The sequence below is a fragment of the Drosophila miranda genome, chromosome XR, assembly GCF_003369915.1.
Source record: "Drosophila miranda strain MSH22 chromosome XR, D.miranda_PacBio2.1, whole genome shotgun sequence".
NCBI lineage: Eukaryota > Metazoa > Arthropoda > Insecta > Diptera > Drosophilidae > Drosophila > Drosophila miranda.
Genome location: NC_046674.1, coordinates 23,418,150 through 23,438,390, shown reverse-complemented (window position 1 = coordinate 23,438,390; position 20,241 = coordinate 23,418,150). Strand labels below are relative to the sequence as shown.

At 47.8% G+C, this 20,241-nt stretch overlaps 5 protein-coding genes across 6 annotated transcripts; 2 read left to right on the top strand and 3 right to left on the bottom strand.

Moving 5' to 3' along the window:
• The first annotated feature begins 3,482 nt into the window (after positions 1–3,482).
• On the top strand, positions 3,483–8,635 carry LOC108151007 (anoctamin-4). The gene is given in 12 exon segments (XM_033387832.1): positions 3,483–3,724; positions 3,782–3,978; positions 4,021–4,998; positions 5,055–5,200; positions 5,257–5,837; positions 5,897–6,114; positions 6,847–7,011; positions 7,077–7,430; positions 7,493–7,592; positions 7,646–8,042; positions 8,107–8,197; positions 8,261–8,635. Coding segments are annotated over 12 exon segments (3,780 nt in total). The 5' UTR covers positions 3,483–3,546.
• Positions 8,636–9,010: 375 nt separating this feature from the next.
• On the top strand, positions 9,011–10,217 carry LOC108151019 (tubulin polyglutamylase complex subunit 2). 2 transcript variants are annotated; one of them, XM_033386599.1, is made up of 4 exons: positions 9,011–9,168; positions 9,246–9,413; positions 9,481–9,770; positions 9,891–10,217. In XM_033386599.1, the coding sequence occupies exons 1-4, from the start codon at positions 9,099–9,101 to the stop codon at positions 10,197–10,199; spliced, it is 837 nt and encodes a 278-aa protein (XP_033242490.1). In that variant the 5' UTR covers positions 9,011–9,098; the 3' UTR covers positions 10,200–10,217. The 2 variants fall into 2 exon arrangements, with proteins under 2 accessions (XP_033242490.1, XP_017134867.1); XM_017279378.2 differs by having other exon boundaries at positions 9,016–9,168; positions 9,834–10,217.
• On the bottom strand, positions 10,207–11,378 carry LOC108151022 (viral IAP-associated factor homolog). The gene is made up of 2 exons (XM_017279382.2): positions 11,254–11,378; positions 10,207–11,069 (listed from the first exon to the last, which is right to left on the bottom strand). Exons 1-2 carry the CDS (start codon positions 11,257–11,259, stop codon positions 10,353–10,355), a joined length of 723 nt encoding a protein of 240 aa, XP_017134871.1. The 5' UTR covers positions 11,260–11,378; the 3' UTR covers positions 10,207–10,352.
• Positions 11,379–11,998: 620 nt separating this feature from the next.
• Positions 11,999–16,700, bottom strand: LOC108151005. The gene is made up of 5 exons (XM_017279361.2): positions 15,554–16,700; positions 15,335–15,488; positions 14,906–15,267; positions 12,523–14,837; positions 11,999–12,464 (listed from the first exon to the last, which is right to left on the bottom strand). Exons 1-5 carry the CDS (start codon positions 16,598–16,600, stop codon positions 12,230–12,232), a joined length of 4,113 nt encoding a protein of 1,370 aa, XP_017134850.1. The 5' UTR covers positions 16,601–16,700; the 3' UTR covers positions 11,999–12,229.
• Positions 16,701–16,935: 235 nt separating this feature from the next.
• On the bottom strand, positions 16,936–18,968 carry LOC108151026 (cAMP-regulated phosphoprotein 19). Its single transcript, XM_017279386.2, has 3 exons — positions 18,674–18,968; positions 17,801–18,002; positions 16,936–17,741 (listed from the first exon to the last, which is right to left on the bottom strand). Exons 2-3 carry the CDS (start codon positions 17,987–17,989, stop codon positions 17,568–17,570), a joined length of 363 nt encoding a protein of 120 aa, XP_017134875.1. The 5' UTR covers positions 17,990–18,002; positions 18,674–18,968; the 3' UTR covers positions 16,936–17,567.
• Between the last annotated feature and the right edge of the window lie 1,273 nt (positions 18,969–20,241).

The following is a 20,241-nucleotide window of genomic DNA, read 5'->3' as shown; positions in this document are numbered from 1 at the left end:
ATTAGATTTGTGGTAAAAGTGGATGTGTGTAACGTCCAGAAGGAATCGTTTCCGACCCCATAAAGTATATATATTCTGGATCAGCATCATTAGCCGAGTCGATTGAGCCCTGTCTGTCTGTCCGTCTGTCCGTCCGTCCGTCCCTATCAGCGCATAGTGCTCAAAGACTATAAGAGCTAGAGCAACGACATTTTATATCCGGACTTCTGTAATATGTCACTGTTACAAAAATATTTCGAAACTTCGGCCCGCCCACTTCCGCCCCCACAAAGTGCAAAAATCTGTGGCATCCACAATTTCAAAGATACGAAAAAACAGAAGAATTTTTGATCCAAAAACAATAATTATTCAATAAAAATCAAGAATAATAATTATAAAATAAAAATCAAAAATAATAATTATACAATAAAAATCAAAAATAATAATTATTTAATAAAAATCAAGAATAATAATTATACAATAAAAATCAAGAATAATAATTATACAATAAAAATCAATAATAATAATAATTTTCTGTCTCTCTCGCACGCACTCTTTTTCGTGTCGTGCAATGGTAGCGCCGTCTGGTGGAGGAGAGCCATACTGACTAAGTATCGGGTATGTAGAGTTGCGGTCGCCGCAGCAACTCACAACGTTCCCCTTCGTTTTTCTTTAAATTTATCATGAAGGAGAACAAGTGGGCATTATAATTTGAATTTGAATTTCCATTTGAAATTGTGTTATAGTATTTCAATGGCTTGATTTGTGCAAGGTTTTATATATTTTTTAAAGTTTTTCTAACAACCGTAAGCCTTAAATCTCTAAAATGTTGTGTCTTTCAGATTGGAAATGTATCTTGTAGGTGGGAAATGTTTAATAAAGATGGTTGAAAAGGGTGTAATTTGAACCGCTGAAAAAATAAAAAAATCTATAGAAATTTTCTAAATTCCCATTTTTCATATTCCAAAGTAATAGTATTTTTGAAACTAAAGCACCATTTTAAAAGTATTCCCAAAAACCGTACGTTTAATAGTGCTTATATTTTTAATTTAAAAAATAAAATACTTCGTTTGGTTGGCATAAAATGTGTAAAAAGAACGAATAATGTCACAATATCCTACAAAATTAAATTAAGAACAATTCCAGAGTTTAAAATGGTCTCTATCCGGAGAAAACATACACTTTAAGAGGATATGCTTTCTAATTTTAGTGGAATCTTTAAAAAATGTATCTTTTAGATTAATAAAAAGAGTAATCAGTGGGTACATATATATGAATTATTAAGGCTTTGTGCAACTGGCAGCAGAATTTCCTGCAACAGTGCAAAACCAATGGAGACGACTCGGTCTCATATAACTCAAGATTATTTCATTCAAATTAAGGTGGTGGTTAAAAATACTTTTTTAAATAACATAGCAGTCTCCTAACAGAGATTGCGAAAGTTAAAATATCGAAAATATACAAAGAGGACATTGGCATTCTCCCCTTCTCCCATAACCTCCCAGCTGTAGCCCTGAGCATTAGGCCTTCAAAAATATTTCCATTCAATCAAAAGTTTCAATTGAACTCGTACAAGTATGATGGATATACCTACCTGCGATTAACTGGCCACATTCAATATAAATAGGTGCCATTTGCATACTCCTATCTATAAGTGGTGCCAATCAAAGCACTCTTACAGTACAATATTCAAGAGTCCACCGAACAGCACGCACCAACACTCGGAATGGCGCTATTAATGACGTACATTCAATCAAAATAGATTCCACGTCCGAGAATAATAATACTGGCTGCATAAGGGACTCCTGCACGGTGGCTATTTTTATGGTCACGAATTGGATCTCCAGCCAGGGGAATACTCGCAGCTCAAGCATATGTAGTGTAAAACCTATTGCCTCATATGACTTATTCCATCGCCAACAGATGTACAGTTTTATCCTTAACCCGCCCCAAGGAAACTGACGTCATTCAGAAAGTAGTTCATACTGGACTGGAGGGGAAGCACTACTAGACCTGATTTAAAATTAGAAACTTATCACGAATAACCAACACGAGGCCCAATATTAATAGGATATTCGTGTGGGCGGTGGTCCCATAGCAGGCATATGCCCGTTTTACTATTCACCACATTCGCCACATCGAACAGAAACAAGTAAAACCGTGATTATCTATCCAGGAGTGCCGATATCCTGTGCAGGTCGTCCACGACCATTGACACCAGGGACAGAGACAGGGACAATTGGATTTTTTTAGTCATTCGTGCGCGAGAGCCGGAGCTGAACACATCGGAATAGTCGGAACCATCGGACCCAGACCCATATGCAGGACGAAAAGTGTTAAGTCAAGTGCGGGCTTCTACGGATGGACATGCGAGCGCGGTGGGCCTGGATACTATGAGCATTGATTCAAGGATAATGATTACAGACATACAAAATCAATAGTGCCCCATTAGTGCTACAAGCCCATTGAAGTGCATAGAAGTGCAATAGATCATAGGGATATGGGATATTGGAAATTGTGAAAAGAAGAGTGAGAGAGCTGCATCCGAGTGCAGGAATGCAAATCAATAATCGATTGTTACTGCGAGTGCTACATATCACTGGGAACGGACAGGAGCGATCAATAATCCTTCAATCGTTGTGATTACTTCAAAGGCATGGGACTTTGCACAACTGCCAACCAGCGCTGAAATTTCGAGACCGTTGCACGCCTAATAGTATACGCAGTCCAGGTATGAGTACGGATTTATTTGTTTGTCCCTGGGCCCAGATATGTTTTGGGCAAGCTCTCGTACAACTCGAAAACCTTGTAGAACACCCCAAAGTAGTTTTTTCCAGGCAGTCCTACACACAGTTCTGTACCATTATACACACTCTTATGTCTCATACGACTATACATTTACCCAGCACTAATCGGGGGCAATTATCTAGAGCACTTGTCATTCGACCGCAGGGGAAGGGGTTCGGTTTTCTAGCAACAAGTTTGTTTGCCTAACCTTTGCGACTCAAGTGGCGCTGCTCCCACAGTGCATTGACTAATGTCCGGGCACTTTGAACAGGTCCCTCATCAAGTTGGACAAATACAAAGAATCCAGACCCTAACCGAACCGAACGGAACGGCGGGAAGAATTCGTGGGTCAATGTCGAGCGCGTGCGTGTGCGTGTGCGTGAGTCCGCCTCTGATTGGGTCGTGGCTGGTAAATGAAGATACAAATACGAATATGAATAGCCACTCGAGGGCCGTAGTATAAACACCCATGAATTTTTAACACTGCAGCACTCTCCGGGAGGTCGCAGGCCAGAGTCTTATGCATGTCCCCCATCTCAGTCAAACTTTTGAATACTTCCTTTCCGTTCCGTTCCAACTGTCCGCAAACCGAAGCAAACCTTAAATAGTTTATCATGGGTACTGGAGCAGGTGTTTCAGATATATGAAGTGGGCGAAATTAGACACTAGCATATCCTTCTAGCTTCACATGCTCGATTGTGCTCCACAGAATTCCATGCCGCCATAGACCAGAGGACAGATCAGAAAGAGGGAAAACCGACAGCCAAGAGTAGTCCCACAATGAGCAGTCCCGGAGACCGGTCTGGCGCGAAGTCCCAAATATTTCAGATACGCGTCGACAGCGTGGATGGCGAGAGCAACGCTAGGATAACGGAGGCAAGCTCACGAGAGAATCTCATCGTCAACGCAGCCCAGGAGAGCGAGCACCCCAGCGAGCAGTTGGTCTTTCAGTTCCCCCGTGAGTGAATCCCCTAGATCAAAGCCCACTCAGGTGCTAATCCGATTCCTCCCACAGGATTCCTTTCGGTGCCAACGCTGCGGAACCCACGACCTGAGACGACCGCACGGCGTGAGGTGATGTCCAGTCCTGCGAAGAGCGAGCGTATGATCCGCCACAGCCGGACCAAGCTCCGACCACGACGCCTCAGCCAGGACAGTGGCATTGTGGCCGGCCGACTGATCGGCTTCGGGGTGAGTGCACCGATGTCCGATGTGCCATGGCCAATCAATTTTTACTGCTGACCTCTCCGACAGGAGCCCGATCCACTCACGCGAATAATGGATACCGAGCGAGATCCAGCGGACAACATCTACAGCTACCTGACAAACCCGAGCAAGCCGGAGGCGGAGCTGGATAGCACTACCGCTGGGGTGCCCAAGCCCGCCACTCCAATCCTGCCAAGGTCCAAGCGCACGGAGGCGAGCGCCTGTCGGGCCAACTCTGCTGCCTATACGGAAAAGTGGCTCAACGCCTCTGTGGTGCGAGCCAGCAACGGCTCCCTATACCAAAAGTCGAACTCTATTGCCATGCCGCTGCCCACGCACCTGGAGGGTGATTCGGCGGAACCCAGCCCCACGCAGGCCTTCGGCCCGAAGATTGTCGGAAGTCATGAAGAGGATATTCCGGGCACAGCCATGCGCCGCACTCTAGGCCTTAATCTGAGCCCCACCCTGTGCGGCCACAGGACGAGCTCCGAGGACGGGGTGAATCAGTCGTACGAGATTATGGAATCCTCGCACTCCAACGTGCTGCCCGACCAGTTCGGTTACCGGCAACTGTTGCCCACGGAGCGTAAGGCCTCCGACACAGCGAGCAGCATTAGCGGCAGCTACTACGGCAGCCGGAAGGCGAGCAAGAGCAATAGCATTATGGGGGACTCAGAGAATGAGCGACGCATCAGCAAGCAGGACCGGGAGGGGCTCGATCCCGAGTCCCTCATGTTTCGCGACGGGCGGCGGAAGGTCGACATGGTGCTGGCCTGGGAGGAAGAGGATCTGGGCGTTATGACGGAGGCGGAGGCCCGTCGGCGGGACCTCAGGCGCAGCTTCATGGAGAACCTGGTCAAGGAGGGACTGGAGGTGGAGTTGGAAGACAAGTCGCAGTCGTTCAACGAGAAAACCTTTTTCCTAAAAATCCATCTGCCCTGGCGACTGGAAACCAGACTGGCTGAAGTCATGAACCTGAAGCTGCCCATCAAGCGCTTCATAACCATATCCGTGAAGCCATCTTGGGTAAGTTTTCGTATCAGCCGCGGCGCAATGGAGACCTTATTGTTTTTCTGTTGTAGGATGAGGAGAATGTGGTCCTACGGAATGTGCAGTACTGGAGGGAGGTGTGGCAGCGCCTGACCAAAAAGATCCAGCTCGATCAGAGCTTGCTGGAGGGAGAAACAACCTTTAAAGCAGCCACAGCTAATGGAAACCCGGAGGAGCAGTAAGTTCTTTTAATGTTTGGGTAAAAGGCAAGTTCTTACATAGATCTCTCTGTAGATTCATCGTCAAGGATCGTGCCACGGCCTTCACCAGTGCCCAACGCTCCCTGATGGTCATGCAGGTTCTGATACGCACACCTTACGACGAAACCGATCGCAGTGGCATACGGCGATTGATGAACGATGGTACGTACCTGGGGTGCTTCCCCCTGCACGAGGGGCGATACGATCGGCCGCACTCCAGCGGCATCTCCCTCGACAGGCGAGTGCTGTACCAGACCTGGGCACATCCCTCGCAGTGGTACAAGAAACAGCCGCTCTGCCTGGTGCGCAAGTACTTTGGGGACAAGATAGCGCTGTACTTCTGCTGGCTCGGCTTCTACACGGAAATGCTGGTGTACCCCTCCGTGGTGGGCACTCTCTGTTTCATCTACGGCTTGGCCACCCTGGAGTCCGAAGACAACACGCCCAGCAAGGAGATATGCAACGAGTTTGGCACCGGCAACATCACCCTATGCCCACTCTGTGACAAGGCTTGTAGCTACCAGAGGCTGTCAGAGTCCTGCCTCTTCTCGCGTCTCACTTACCTATTTGACAATCCCTCGACTGTATTCTTCGCCATATTCATGTCCTTCTGGGGTAAGTGTCTCTACAGTGCCATAAGTAGGATCAGGAAAAAAGTCATCTTTTGCCAATAGCCACCACCTTTCTGGAGCTATGGAAACGCAAACAGTCGGTCCTTGTTTGGGAATGGGATTTGCACAACGTCGACATGGATGAGGAGAACCGACCCGAGTTCGAGACTAATGCGACTACATTCCGAATGAATCCCGTCACACGCGAGAAGGAGCCCTACATGTCCACCTGGAACCGGGCCATTCGATTCGTTGTCACCGGCAGTGCGGTGCTCTTTATGGTGGGTGCTCAAATTAAAAAATATCTCTCTATTTCTGTCGTCGACGTGGTCTTGCAACACCCAGAAGAAAGCGTCTCCAACCCCATAAAGAATATATGTATATTCTTGATCAGCGTCAATAGTCGAGTCGATATAGCTATGTCTGTCTTTCCGGCCGTCCGTCTTGATGAGCGCCTCGCAATCAAATGCGAGGTATTCCTGTGATATCACACTATTTCACGTGTATTACAAAGTTTCGCCCCACACGCTTCCGCCCTTCCAAAGGACGAGTCCACAATATTTTCCAGATTGCTGAATCTGGCTTAGATCGAATCATTATTCTAGCCAAAAGGATAAAAGGATACTACGATAACTCGTCCACGCGCTTACTTATTTTCTATCTCTATCTCTCACTCTCGATCACTCACTTTCTATCTCTATCTCTCACTCTCTATCTCTCCCACTCTCCCTCGTGCGGTGTGCGCACCTGGTGGAGGGAAATGAGATAGCAACACACACATAATCGTTTTCTGTTTCCTTTTGATACTGTCCTCCGTGTAATGTTGTTAGAAATTTGAGTCATAATGGTTTCTGCTGGTAGATTCTAGATAAATCGCGATGCATCGATGCTATTTTGCTTGTTGCTTAAGCAAGTGCGACGGGAGTCGGCGCAAGAGCGACGCTAGAGAGGCTTGCGCAGAGGCTTAGCCTCTAGTCATTTAATAATTCAACTCCGTTCTTGGTCCATTTCAGATCTCCGTGGTGCTGTCCGCTGTCCTGGGTACCATCCTGTACCGCATTACGCTGGTGTCGGTCATCTATGGCGGCGGTGGATTTTTCGTGAAGGAGCATGCCAAACTTTTCACCAGTGTCACAGCCGCCTTGATCAATCTGGTGGTCATAATGATACTCACACGAGTACGTTACGCTCCCGGAGTTCAAAAACACTTGTTATTGATGTACGCTTCTTTTTTTGTGCACAGATCTATCATCGCATGGCAATCAGGCTAACGAATTTGGAGAATCCGCGCACCCACACCGAGTACGAGGACTCCTATACGTTCAAGATCTTCTTCTTTGAGTTTATGAACTTCTACTCGTCGCTCATCTATATTGCCTTCTTCAAGGGCCGCTTCTTCGACTATCCCGGGGACGAAGGGGCGCGGCGGAGCGAGTTTTTCCGTTTGAAGAACGACATCTGTGACCCGGCGGGATGCTTGTCCGAGCTTTGCATCCAACTGGCCATCATCATGGTGGGCAAGCAGTGTTGGAATAACTTTATGGAGTATCTGTTCCCCAAGTTCTGGAACTGGTGGCGCCAGCGAAAACACAAACAGGTAATCGAGGTACGGATTGACCCAATAGATCGTTCAAATTTTCGTTTTATTTCACTTTCCAGGCGACAAAGGACGAGTCACATCTGCACATGGCTTGGGAGCAGGACTACCATATGCAGGACCCGGGTCGCCTCGCCCTTTTCGATGAGTACCTGGAGATGAGTGAGTAGCGTCCTAGAAGGTGCCTTCCATGAGACTAATCTCTTCAAAAATAGTTCTGCAATACGGCTTCGTCACCCTGTTCGTGGCCGCATTTCCCCTGGCCCCGCTCTTTGCGCTTCTTAACAATGTGGCCGAGATCCGGCTGGATGCATACAAGATGGTGACGCAGGCTAGGCGCCCACTGGCCGAGCGCGTCGAGGATATTGGGGCCTGGTACGGCATCCTGCGAATCATCACCTACACGGCCGTCGTCTCGAATGCCTTCGTGATCGCCTACACCAGCGACTTTATACCGCGCATGGTCTACAAGTTCGTATACTCAGAGACCCACACCCTAGCCGGCTACATAGAGCATTCGCTCTCGATATTTAATACCTCGGACTACAAGGAGGAGTGGGGCGCCTCGGTCAGCGAACGCGATCCAGACACCTGTCAATATCGGGGCTATCGGTAGGCCGAAATCCTTTGGTATCTCCCCCACGGATGCTCACAACCATTCATAATCCCTTTGCAGGAACGGCCCCAAGGACTACGATGCCTATGGCCTGAGTCCCCATTACTGGCACGTGTTCGCCGCTCGTCTAGCCTTTGTCGTGGTCTTTGAGGTCTGTAGTTAGAGTCCATCCGCTAAAAGGACTGTCGCTTAATTTTCCTTTCACCCTGAGCAGCACGTCGTGTTTGTAATCACCGGCATCATGCAATTCATCATACCCGATGTGCCGTCCGAGGTGAAGACGCAGATGCAGCGCGAACAGCTGCTGGCCAAGGAGGCTAAGTACCAACACGGTATCAAGCGGGCCCAGGGCGACAGCCAGGACATCATGAGTCTGTTCCGAGATGCCAGCAACCGGACATCGGTGGCCGGCAGCCAGGGCCCCAACCGCGGCAGCTGGGCACGACGATTCAGTCGCCTCAGCGACGGACTCGATGCCCATGTGGAGGTGGCCGCCCGGCCTCGACGGTCTGTTGAGTCCACCGTCTGGGAGGTGCCCTGACACGAGGAGGAGGCCGAGAGCGAGGCTAACGTGTCGAGCAAGGGATAAGACCGCAACTTGCAGACCACAAGCAATGCCGAGTAATAGCTCAAAAAAAAAACACTCTCACCTCCATTATGTCAATGGAACTCTATCCCCATTCGCAAATTACGGTTAATTGTCGACTGTCCGTCCACTGCTTATTTTTGTAGCTTTACCGATCTCATGATAAATTGTAAATAAATCCCTTTCAATGTTGTAAGTCGGTTGAAGTTTTCTGATCCTTTACCATTTCGGGGTAGGTCGAGTTCTCCCCAAATATAGCCGTAGTCTTCTGCCAGCTATAAAATTATTATAGCCAGGAACTAGCTAGCACCCCGCCGGACCTGCCGTTTCCAACACAACATGTTTACAGCCGGTGTGAGGTTTTGTTTGCTCGAATCAAGCTGGAAGCTAAGAAAAAGTAATAGCAACACACGTTTGATACGTAAAAGTGACACACAATTTTTTGTTTGGCGAAAATTATTTAATAATGAACAAGAAACTCTCGCCGGAAGATGCATTCTACGAAAATTTGACGCTGGGCCTCATCAAGACGCTCTGTAAGTATCCACCGGTGGAATGATGAACCATCCAGCTAGCGTTCCTCTCACGTCCGCAAACCCTCATGCCCTGTCAGCGACCGTGCCACGAGTGTGCAATGTGAACCTGGAGCGACGACAACCGCTGAACGCCTGCCAGGTGGTGAACTGGGAGCAGAGACACTGTGTCTACCTGCCGGAGGACATGAAGAAGTTCTACCTGTCCACCGACGGATTCGTGCTCAACTGGAGCTATCAGTATGCGCGTGAGTAGTGCGTAGTGCTATGCGGAGTCCTGCTCCTACACATATCCCTGCTTCCACCACCCGACAGCCAATGACATTCGCCGCGTGGGACACATCTACTTTCCGCACCTGCTGCAGGTGACCCTTCTTCGGGAGAACATCGAGACGACGCACTCCAGCAGTGGGGTTGCTCATACGCCGACTGCCACCACGTCTGACCTGCCGGGAGCTGGCTCCAGTTCGACGGCCAGTCTTTTGCCCCTGGGAATGCCGAGCGCCTCTAGTGGCACGGGCAAGGACAAGTGGGGAAACGCCACGCCAACCATCACGGCCAAGTCCAAGATATTCGAGATAAACAACATCAACGAGATGGCAAAGGTGACACAGATCTCTTTTGTGTCCTCAGACTCCAGATATTGACTTGCTTTCCGTTTCTTCCAGGTATGCATGTTGTACGAGTCGACAAGCTCGAATAATCCAAAGTTCTATTTGCTGGAGCTGAACACCCTGAGCTGGCAGTTCCTGGCGGAGACCTTCAGCGAATACCTACGGATGTCCATCGCCCATCTGGGACTACCCTACTGGGAGCTGTGCTTCTCCAGCTTCGGCCTTCCTTCGTGGACCGAGCAGCTCTTCCTACTGCTCGCCCCCCACCTGCTCGAGGAGCACGAGCTGAGGCGCGGCCGCGTCCTCAATCCGGCCTGCGAGCACCCTTACAACATCATCGATCCCAACATATTCCGGGGCAAGCCAAAGAGCGTGGCCAAGGCGGCGGCGGCCAGCAGTGCCAAGCAGAGTAATAAGTGAATCCGGATTTCTATAAAAAAGTAAAGGTTTATTTGTGAAGAAAAAGCACAAGACGGCAACGAAACATAAATGCTACAACATAATATCAGTAGACGGGCACACAGATCATCTCTGAAGGTGATTTAATTGGATGTGGATGGGGGAAGGTGAGCTCTAGTAAAACTCCGAGCTTTTGTCCTCCAATTCACACAGCAATTTGTCCCTGATCTGCGGTTTGGGATCCTCGGTTATCTCCGTGGAAACGGCGCCCACCTGACCGAGCATAAACTCTAGCTCCTCAACCGTCAGCTTGTCTCCGCGCAGCTCCAAGGGGCCAATAAACTGCTTGCGCATGGCGCCCTGGTGGTAGATGAATATCGTGGGCAGGTTCTTTTCGGGGAAGTTGGGTATGCAAGTGGTGGCAACGGAGCGCAGGAATTTTGTGTGCGGGAACCGCACGGCCAGCTGCTTCATGTGGTGGTGGATGAGAGCGCAGAGCGGAACGCCGTTGGCGTACAGGTGCAGCACCACCCAGATGCCCTCGCCGGCCTTGGTAACCTCGCTGACATAATCCTGCCCCGAGATTTCACGCACGCTGCCGAACCTGGCCTTCTCGGATGTGGCGCGCATCTCCGCAATGCGCTTCTGGCGGTACTGCTCCAGCACAGCCTCGTCTTCGGAGTCTTCCAGCTCCTCTAGCTCATCCAGCGACATGTCATTGATCTTTTTGTCGCGCTGGCCCTCACTATGGGGCAGGTCTGTGCGCCGCTGTATCGCTTCATCCATCAGCACTTGGATCTGGTCCTCTGTGATTTCGGCCTCCTTATGCCTGGGTCCAATGATTCCCTTGGCCCGCAGCACATCATTCCACTCGGTGTCTTCATTTGGGTCCTGCAAAAGACCGAGCCACGTGAGTTTTCATTCACAGTCCATTTATTTTTGGCCTGCCACTGCGACTCGCATCTGCCCAAATATGGCATTTCATATTTCAGGTGCAGCACACACCCACAAATGTGGAACTCCAAGCGTTTCCAGCACAGCAGGCGCTGGCCATGCCTGGAAATCTACCCCTCACCTGCATTGTCAGTGATTATTGGTGTTAAAAACGTAGCGAATTGGATACAATTAAGAGATAAAAATAAAACCGAATCTTCAAATGACTCATGGACAGCGGATTAAACGACTCTCAGAAATATACCGAAATATGCCGTCTTTTTCAAAATATACCGTAAATATACCGATGAAGAAGACGAATTTAACCCACTTAACTCCTAATATTCAGATCCGAAAATAGGTTTGCTTGCAGAACGTTCCATATATTTAGCTAGCGGCCGAGTGTGACCAGGTGTGCATGCCCTACGGCTACACTGTTATGCGTTTGTTTACAAATAAAATCAGTTTAAAGTTCAAATTTTATTTGAAAGCATGTATTAATTGTGGGCGCTAAAGCACCGCAATATTTAATAAATCCGTTATTCCGGAACAGAAATGTAATCAACCTGTATTTCATTCCCTAAATTCCATAACAATTCCGCCTGCTCGACCGCCCTTATTAATTTTACTATGTCGTCGTCGCAAAATTCTCTTAATCGCTTGTTTGGTTTCTATTTGTTGCTGCCCATTTTAACGTTGTACTTGGAATACTCACAGAATACGCGGCGGGAATATCAATCCTGATTTTGCTCACGTACACATTTTTCGGATCTTAGTACTGGGCCAGTCTTTACCAGTTGTTCCGACTGTTCAGAAAGAACATACCAATATGGATCAAGTTTTCAGAAAGCCCCTCCATGGAAGACTGCACGCGTGTATACACAGTCTTTCTCTAGTCGCACATAACTCTTTTTATTCCATTAAAACAATTGTCATTTTATACATAGGGAAAAATTCAACATTATTTAATAAGCACTAGCTACAGGTTTCTTTAAGTTCTAGTAATTTCAAGCAGCATACATTCTTAAAATCCTTAAAATCTTATACAGCCTTTTCTCACTTGCTTCGAACAGATCGTAGACCAGTTTCTGTCGATAATGGCCGCTCGTTAACTACATCTAATTCTTGCTGGTCGATGTGGAACCCTCAGATAACTTGTAATAGTTGTTAAAATTAATAACACGTATCAGGTCTCCGATTTCCTCTTGGTACCCAGAGGCAGCCAACTTGTTGCCTAAGTAGATGAAGTATTGCAGGAACTTCTCGAACTCTGCCTCCTCGTGCGCCAGGCGCTTGTAGCGCGGATGCACAAACACCTCGCCGTCGATCACGAAGGACTGCGACTGAAGAACCCTGTAAGGGAAGGATCAATTAGATCTCCGTCGACCATTTTAAATGGGGGAAAACATACTTGCAAAACCTCAACACAATCACAAGAATGCTGTCAATTGTTTCTTTGATCTTGGCGCTACGACGATTGAGCAGTGCCAGGAATGCTACCCGCTTCAAATACGCCACATGCATCCGGTAGAGACCCTCGATGGAGTCGCAGCCACACAAGTCCTTCTTGAAGGCGTTCCACGTGGCCTGCAACGCGTTTGCAAGGAGATGGGTCTGTAACGTGGTCATAAAGTGCGACAGCTTGTGGCGCACCGCCTGCAGGTGCCTAAACTGGAGCGCAGTGCGGAGTGCTGCTCCGTGCAGCTTGGCCAGGTGCTGTAGGTGCTGGAAGGCGCCTTCGAGCACAAAGGTGACGTGCCGCAGCTTCAGCAGATGCTCAAAGATCTGCCCGTACTTGGTGATTGTTTCACCGCTAATCACCAAGTTAAGCGGCCAATTTACCTTGCACTTTAGCGTCAGCATGCCCGTGGCCTCCAGCGACATAAAGTCCAGGCCATCCGGTATCTTTGTGCAGTCCAATGTGAGATTCTGTGCCACAAGGGTGTCGTCGGACGCCGCACAGCCTCCTAGCGCGTTGTTGAGAATGACGTCCAGCACACCTTTCTGGCAGAGGCTGCGGGGATCCATGCCCGCCCTAATGTTGCCAAAAATCCCGCCCGTGAGCTGTGTCCCAAACTCGCCGTTCAGCAGAAAGAAGTAGTTTCGCAGCATGCGAAAGTGCTCATAGATGTGCTGCTCCTTGAAGATACGTAGCACCTCGTTGCGAAGCAGCGCGTAGTGCGCACTGACGGGCTCCATCACGGACATCTGCAGGCAGCGCCTGGCCATAAATGGATTACACGACTCTGGCACCAAAACGGCTGAGATCTGAGGCTCTTCGTGTTCCGCTATCTTTCCAAAATTTGTTGGCCAGCTAACCGCTGGGAGTCTGCTGGTCATTGAAGTTACTCTTCTCTCCACAGACGCTGGTGCAGGCTCAACAGCCAATGGATTGGCCGGCAAAAGCGGTGCAGGATCCTCTTCATGACCGGCATTACTCATAAGAGCATGTCCGTTGTTGTAATCCGTTGCATCTGTCTCAGACTCTTCTTCTTTGAAAGGATTGTGGTCGGAGAGCCCATCGATATCCACATCGGATGTGGTGGACATGGGAGTAGCAGCATCCAGAGGCACCTCCACATGTAGCTTGTTCAGTTCGAGGGGCAAGTGCAAGCCGCTCTCTGCAATCGAGGACAATGGGATGGTAGCTTTTCTGCAAATGTTTGGAATATCAAACTCGCTTGCCATCACCCGTCGCCGATTCCTGGCCAGCGGCGAGTCCGACCTCAGCTGGCACTTGACGCGCTCGGTGTGCACATCCTCCATGGAGTTGAAGGCATTGAAGCCATCATGCTGCAGCATACGCTGTCGGTTCCGCTGCAGATCACTCTGCTCCGTGGTTTCCTCCAACCTATTGAGGTTCATGTTGATGTCCGGAGGCAGGAAGGCCCTTAGCTCTGTTCCTGTGCTTGACGACTCCTCCAGATGCACCTCCGATTGGCATTCCTGCAACAGGGCGGAGGACAACATTTTCCGACGATTGCGGTCCAGCTCTGAGGGCAAAGAGGGCTCTTCTTCGTTGGAATTGAGAAAATCCGAGTGAGTTCTTTGATATGGCACGACAGAGGCAGGGGCAGGCTCTGGGTCTACTGCATTTTGTTCTTCATCGACGGATTTACGAGGGTCTGTTGCATTTTGTTCTTCATCAACCGATGAAGAAGGGTCTGCGTCTGTCTGTTGATCTGCGTCTGAGCCTTCAAGGCAAGATTTAAAGCTGGTATTTGAACTATTATCTGGGCTCTCGGCCATTTCCCATCCTGAAGCATCCTCTGCTGCCAGATCCCGCTGTCGGAGTACTTGTATTTTATTTATCAGAGCCAGCTTCTCCCGTTCCAGCAGCTGATCCTCGTACCGTTCACGGTCCCGCTGATGCTGCAGCTCTTGAACGACCTCCAGGCGGCGCTGCTGGACACGATTCCTTTGCTGGAGTTCCTGCTCTGCGTTGATCTTGTCGTAGAGCAGCCGCTTTTTGGCATTCGATTCCAGGAGGAGCTTGCGCTGCTCCTCCTCCCAGGCAGCAATAAAGGACTCCGTTCGCTCGACCATGCGGTTCTTGAAACGAAGCTTGGATGCCATCCGCTCCTCAAAGATGCTTTTCATGCTGCACTTTTCAAAGGTTTGTCGGATCCTGTTGTATTTATCGTTCAAGTTCCTGCGCATCGCCGTAAGCTGCTGCTCCGAGAGACAAACAACTATATCGGGGTATGCCACATCAAAGGCGGGATGCTGCAATTGTATGCGATTGGTTATAAGAGGGAACCTTTCATGTTTTCCTTCAGTTAAATCGCTCTCACCTGAGCATTGCAAGCCTTGAGCAGGCGATTGTATTTTCCACAATGGAGAATGACAGTTTCGCAGCCCGACAAGAAGTCTGGCACTTCCTCCTCGTGCACCTGATATGCCTTATCGAAGAACTCTTTGCTGCACTCGTCGATCTGTCGATCCAATGGCGCACGGCGTCTGATAAAGATCTCGTTCACCGCTTCGTCTAGTTCGCCCTTGTAGACCCATCGCTGGAGCTGGGCAAAGTAGGTCTGGCACATGCACTTTAGCAAATACATCAGCAGCTGCAAGAAGTCGGTATTGCTGCACTTGTCGATGGCCGACCCGATGCTGGCTAGTATAAATGTCCCCGAAACACCAGAGTGCAAGTTCACTGGAAATGTCGGTCAAGAATTATGGTGGGCAGTTAAGAATGGGATCGGTATGTGTCATGTTCTTACAACTAGGTTCCGTCTCGAACATTCTCTCGAGATGCTGCAGCAGTCGCATGGCGTGCTGGGCGCTCATCAGCAGCTGCGAAAAGCTTTCGGCGGGCAGGGAGAGAAAAAACTGTCGATTGGTGGCCAACAAATCAATGATTGTGTCCCGCATGGCCTGAAAACATAAGACGATAGACTTTAGTATTTTTAAAGATTGAGATTCGAGAGTGGGATATTAACCCGATTAAGGGGTCCCTCCAGACGAGGCCCTCGGCTCTTGATGCGGGCACTCAGGCGACGGAAGGCGGTGCCAGACTCTAGGAAGGGCTGTACAAAATCGGACAGCACCTCGGGCAGCACAGTCCGCACTGTAGTGTTTCTTTTTATTTGGAGCTGATCCCCGCCTCCGGCTGGGCACTCGAACGTCTCCGATTGCAGGCCAGCGGCGGCCTTCTTCAAATGATCAATGAGCTCTGCCTGATCGATGTAGTACAGCACCAAATCTTTGTTCTGGAGAAGCAAAAGTTCATTGCTCATGCTGATATCCGACAAAAAGTGCTTCTCAGGCTTGGCCTCGGCGATGAAGTTCCTCTCCAGCTTTTCCCGGCCCATCAGACCCGGCAAAGGCCTTTTTACTGGCAGCGGCAGGCGATATGTCAAGCGCATCATTTGGTCCTTGGGCTCCCTTATGCGAGCCATGGACTCTGAGATGGCGGAGCAAGTCACGGAGGCGGCCACCAACTGCTGGCGCTTGGGGGCAGCGCGGTGCACACCGAATCTGCTCAATAGAAAATCAAAGCGGGGCTGGAACTGGAGTGGCTTGCCTTGCCGTCGCAAATCATCGACGGACGTTAACATCGTTCTTTTACGGTCATTTAGAGCGGCATAGCCTTCACTGCCGTCGGCAGGTTTATTTAGCTGCAGTGGTCCTGGCTGCAACAGCTTGAGCCTGAACCTTGAAACCTTCCAGCCATCAGACTCCATCTGCAAAGGGATGCCAGCATCTTCGATGAATGGATCCTGACAGCCGAGTATGTGCTGAAAGTGGCGCAACATTTCGTTTTTTCGATCGCCCCTCATTTCCAGGCACACCTTCCGCAAGAACGCCTCCTTGGTGGAGGACGGCATTGTGCCATTCCGCAGCAGAGCCTCGAAAATCCAGCTGCGCTTTTTGGCCACAGACGCAGCTGTTGGCCGTTTCGGGCCACTCTCCTGGGCGGCCAACAGAGTAGCCAGATGGGTGACCACATCGAGCAGACTGTGGGTGCACTCGTCGAATTCATCCATTAAAGTTCGTTTTGATCGCCAATTTTTATAAACAAAACAAAATACCAAAAACAATGTACATTTTCAGCGCGCCGAATACACAAATTAGTCGGTGCTAGTGGTGGGCACTGTGAATTTCGATGACTATCGATAAGTGCGGCGGTTAATTTAAATAATTTAAAACCCTCAGACCAGACGCTGGTTTTTCATGTGAATTTTAATTATATATTTACAAAATGTACGCATATTATATGCATCTTAGCCGATTAGGTAAGGTAAACAACCTTAAAGATTACAATGCCAAATGCCAGTTTTCCCCAACTAAGAGTAAGAGTTTTAAGAGAAAAGCATTACAATGTAGTAGTACGAACAGGACTTTTATTTTAGTTAATTAATAGCCATATACCTGGCTTCATTTACAACAGATTCTATTTCCAATTTGGTTTTCGCATTAAAAATTGAATTCGGCAAGCTTGAACGAGACTTTTGCCTTCTGGGAGGTCTTACAATACGAGAAAAATGTAGCTTGCTGGCTCCAACTTATGTTTATTATGCTGGTAATACTTAAGGCTACATACAATCTGGGTAGGTTAAGATAATGTTACGCAGATACGGGTATATATATGCATATTCTGCAACAAGCTTCGTGCTGCCCAACTTCCTTGGCATGAGAAATGACTTGATCTTGAGATTTGGGGGGTACAGGTAGTGTGTGTGTGTGTTTAACCGAAGGAATATGCTGAGCAGTTTCTCTTAAAAATTAATAAGGTTTTGGGGAACCGCTCTTTTTTGGGAGTTTTATGAACACAAAAAAAAAAAAACCGACTGAAACATCCGCGAAATGCTTATAGTTGGGCTGAAAGTGCGCCGCAATTAGCATTTGAAATTTAGATTATATGTTAGGAGCATTTGAGGGGTGGGCTGCTGGGAGAGGGCTTTGCGTTTGGGGATGTGTGTTTGGGTGTTTTGGGGGAGGCGTTACGACAGCTTAGCTTGTCGCTGGGAACTTGTTGCAGGGCTGAATGATCGAGGTCTTGCGTGCCGGCACGGTCTCGGGTGTTGGTATGGCTTCGCCGGTGGTCACCTTGTTGGCAAAGACCTGCTTGACGCTGCCACCCTTCTGCTTGGCCATCTGATAGTCACCCGAATCGAAGAACTTTTGCTGCAGAAGGGTAAGAGATTATGTGAGACGGACCAGGCATGGGCACATGGCACACTTACCCCCTTCTGCAGACGCTTCTGGAGGAACGCCGAGTGGCCTCCGGGCACACGCATGCCGCTCGAGTACTTCGACTTAAGCTTCTCCTCCTCAATCTTCTCGAGATCCCTGGGATTGGTCTGCTCAGGGGCCTCGCCCTCCTGGGGCGTGGTGGCCGGGCTGCTGCTGTTGTTATCCTCCGTGGTGCTCATGGTAATCTGGTTTCTAAAACACAATGAAATTTGGATTAGAAAATGCCTGAAACTAGTTCCGACTAATGTTCGGTGGCGAGAACTTGTCAAAAATGGCGGCGCCGTTTTTCCAAAACAATGAGAGAACGGCTATAGTCGAGTGACTCGACATTTGGGATACCCGGTAACCTGATCAGTGGAGGCACTGCAGGTGCTGCTGCTCAAGTTTCTCTGGGGGAAAGAGGGGAATTTGTTTTCCAACTTGGACTGGACTGCAAAAATGGCGACCATTTCTCTAGTATAGGTAGATAATGATATTATTTGCTTGTTGTGATCCTCTGCTATGAAACGCGTTCTTCTTCAACGCTTTACGAACGCAATACCATACCGTACTAATACTGTGTATACCTTGCATGTACCGAGTATAGAAATCAAGAGCAATGCGCCTGGAATCTGAGGCGCGAAAAATGCCAAATAAAAATTGCATTTCATCACACATACACACACATGCACACAAGTAAACGGCAGGACGGCAAAAGTAGGCACATACACACACACACAAACACACATCCAAATAAGACTAACTTTGGTGATACATATATGGACGACGCGACGTCGTCGGCGCCTGCTGCACGCTAATATACTGGTAATAATCTGATGTTCAAATATTGCTTTAATTTGGTATACACATAAGTACATACATACCTACTGCTTGGGCGATAATGTACGTATTGTAGTGTGTGAATAGAGCTTATTCCCAGCTCTGTCAGACGCGCGTCGGAGATTTGACGACTAACTGTTGTTTTCCTCCTTTTGTTCTTTTTGTTCCTTTTGCGTATGTACTTTTCCGTGGATCTGGTTTGCCAATTAGCGAGCGCGGAAAGCAACGAAAAAAGTGGCGCTGACGGCACTGTGCAATGGCGGCGGAAAAACGGGCGAAAACTTTAGAATGTGGCAGAGAAACTAGACGCTTAGATGCGCCGCTTAGTTAAAATGAATAGCTATTGCTCAAGGTTCATTTATTGATAAGATATACGGTCTGACCCTCAGAAATATACCGAAAAATACGTCACAGTTTAAAAATATACCGTAAATATACTGACAATTTATTTTTAGTCATAGTTTCGGTTGAAAATTACTAACTAGCTAAGAAACTCAGCCCTTAAAACATAAATTTATCCGATTGAAGAATCACTATCCTAAAAGACTGCATACTGGTATGTAATTAATAAAAACGACACCTCTAACGGAAATGTGAACGTTTGTTGATAAGTTGGACCGTTTTGTTTTCATATAAGCCCCATAGAAACGCTATTGGGAAAACCTCCGTTAACCCATTTTTTTAAATGAGGTTTTTTTCAATAATATTAAAAAAAATGAGATTTTGATAATAAACGATCAGGAATTCGATGCTGATCACGAATTACTATTCGATGTGGTCTACGATACGGCTCTAAATGGTATTTCTACACGACTTCTGCATTGGTGCATTGCACGTCTTAAAACATAATGGAAAATACTAGAAAATACTATGAAAGTATAAGCATTTCAAAGGTGTCTAGCTAGACATGGTGGCAAGAAAATCAGTGTGAGAGCGGACTTGTCGATCAAATAAACGGTCTAATTTTCAAAATACACCGTAAATATACCTATGAAAAAAACGAACCACTCAAACTACCTTTACTTAACAGCTTGAGATAAGCTGCGGAAAAATTACTAATAATAATAACAATTCTTCTTGTCGATCCATCCCTACCTTTATCAGTGCTTAAAAAATAAGACCACGATATTTTTCACCTGAACTGCGATAAATCTTTTCGTGGTTCATAGTTTTCGTGGAAGTTATTCTAACTAATATTCGAATCCTAATATTCTAATTATAATATTCTAATATAATAATTCCTTCCTCCTTCCTTCCTTCCTTATTCGGAAATCAAATTCCTCGATTTTGATATTCTATTTAAAATTACTAGCTAACTTGAACATTTCGTACTGAACATATAGTTTTAGCCGTTAAATGAATAAATGCTCTACTATATTGGCTAATTTTCAATTCCCCTTTCATTTGATTGTGTGAAAAAAAGGTTTAAACATATAATGTCGCATTAAACGATTAAATACCGATTCAAAGAGAGCGAAAAAGAATGCCATAATTGGATAGTCGCTGTAGCTGCGCGCCAAAGTCGACTTCTTTGAAAGTGAACGAGAGACAAGGATATGAATGCACTCCAGTGGAATAAGTGATGCACGTAAATACGACTTGAGAGGTCGCA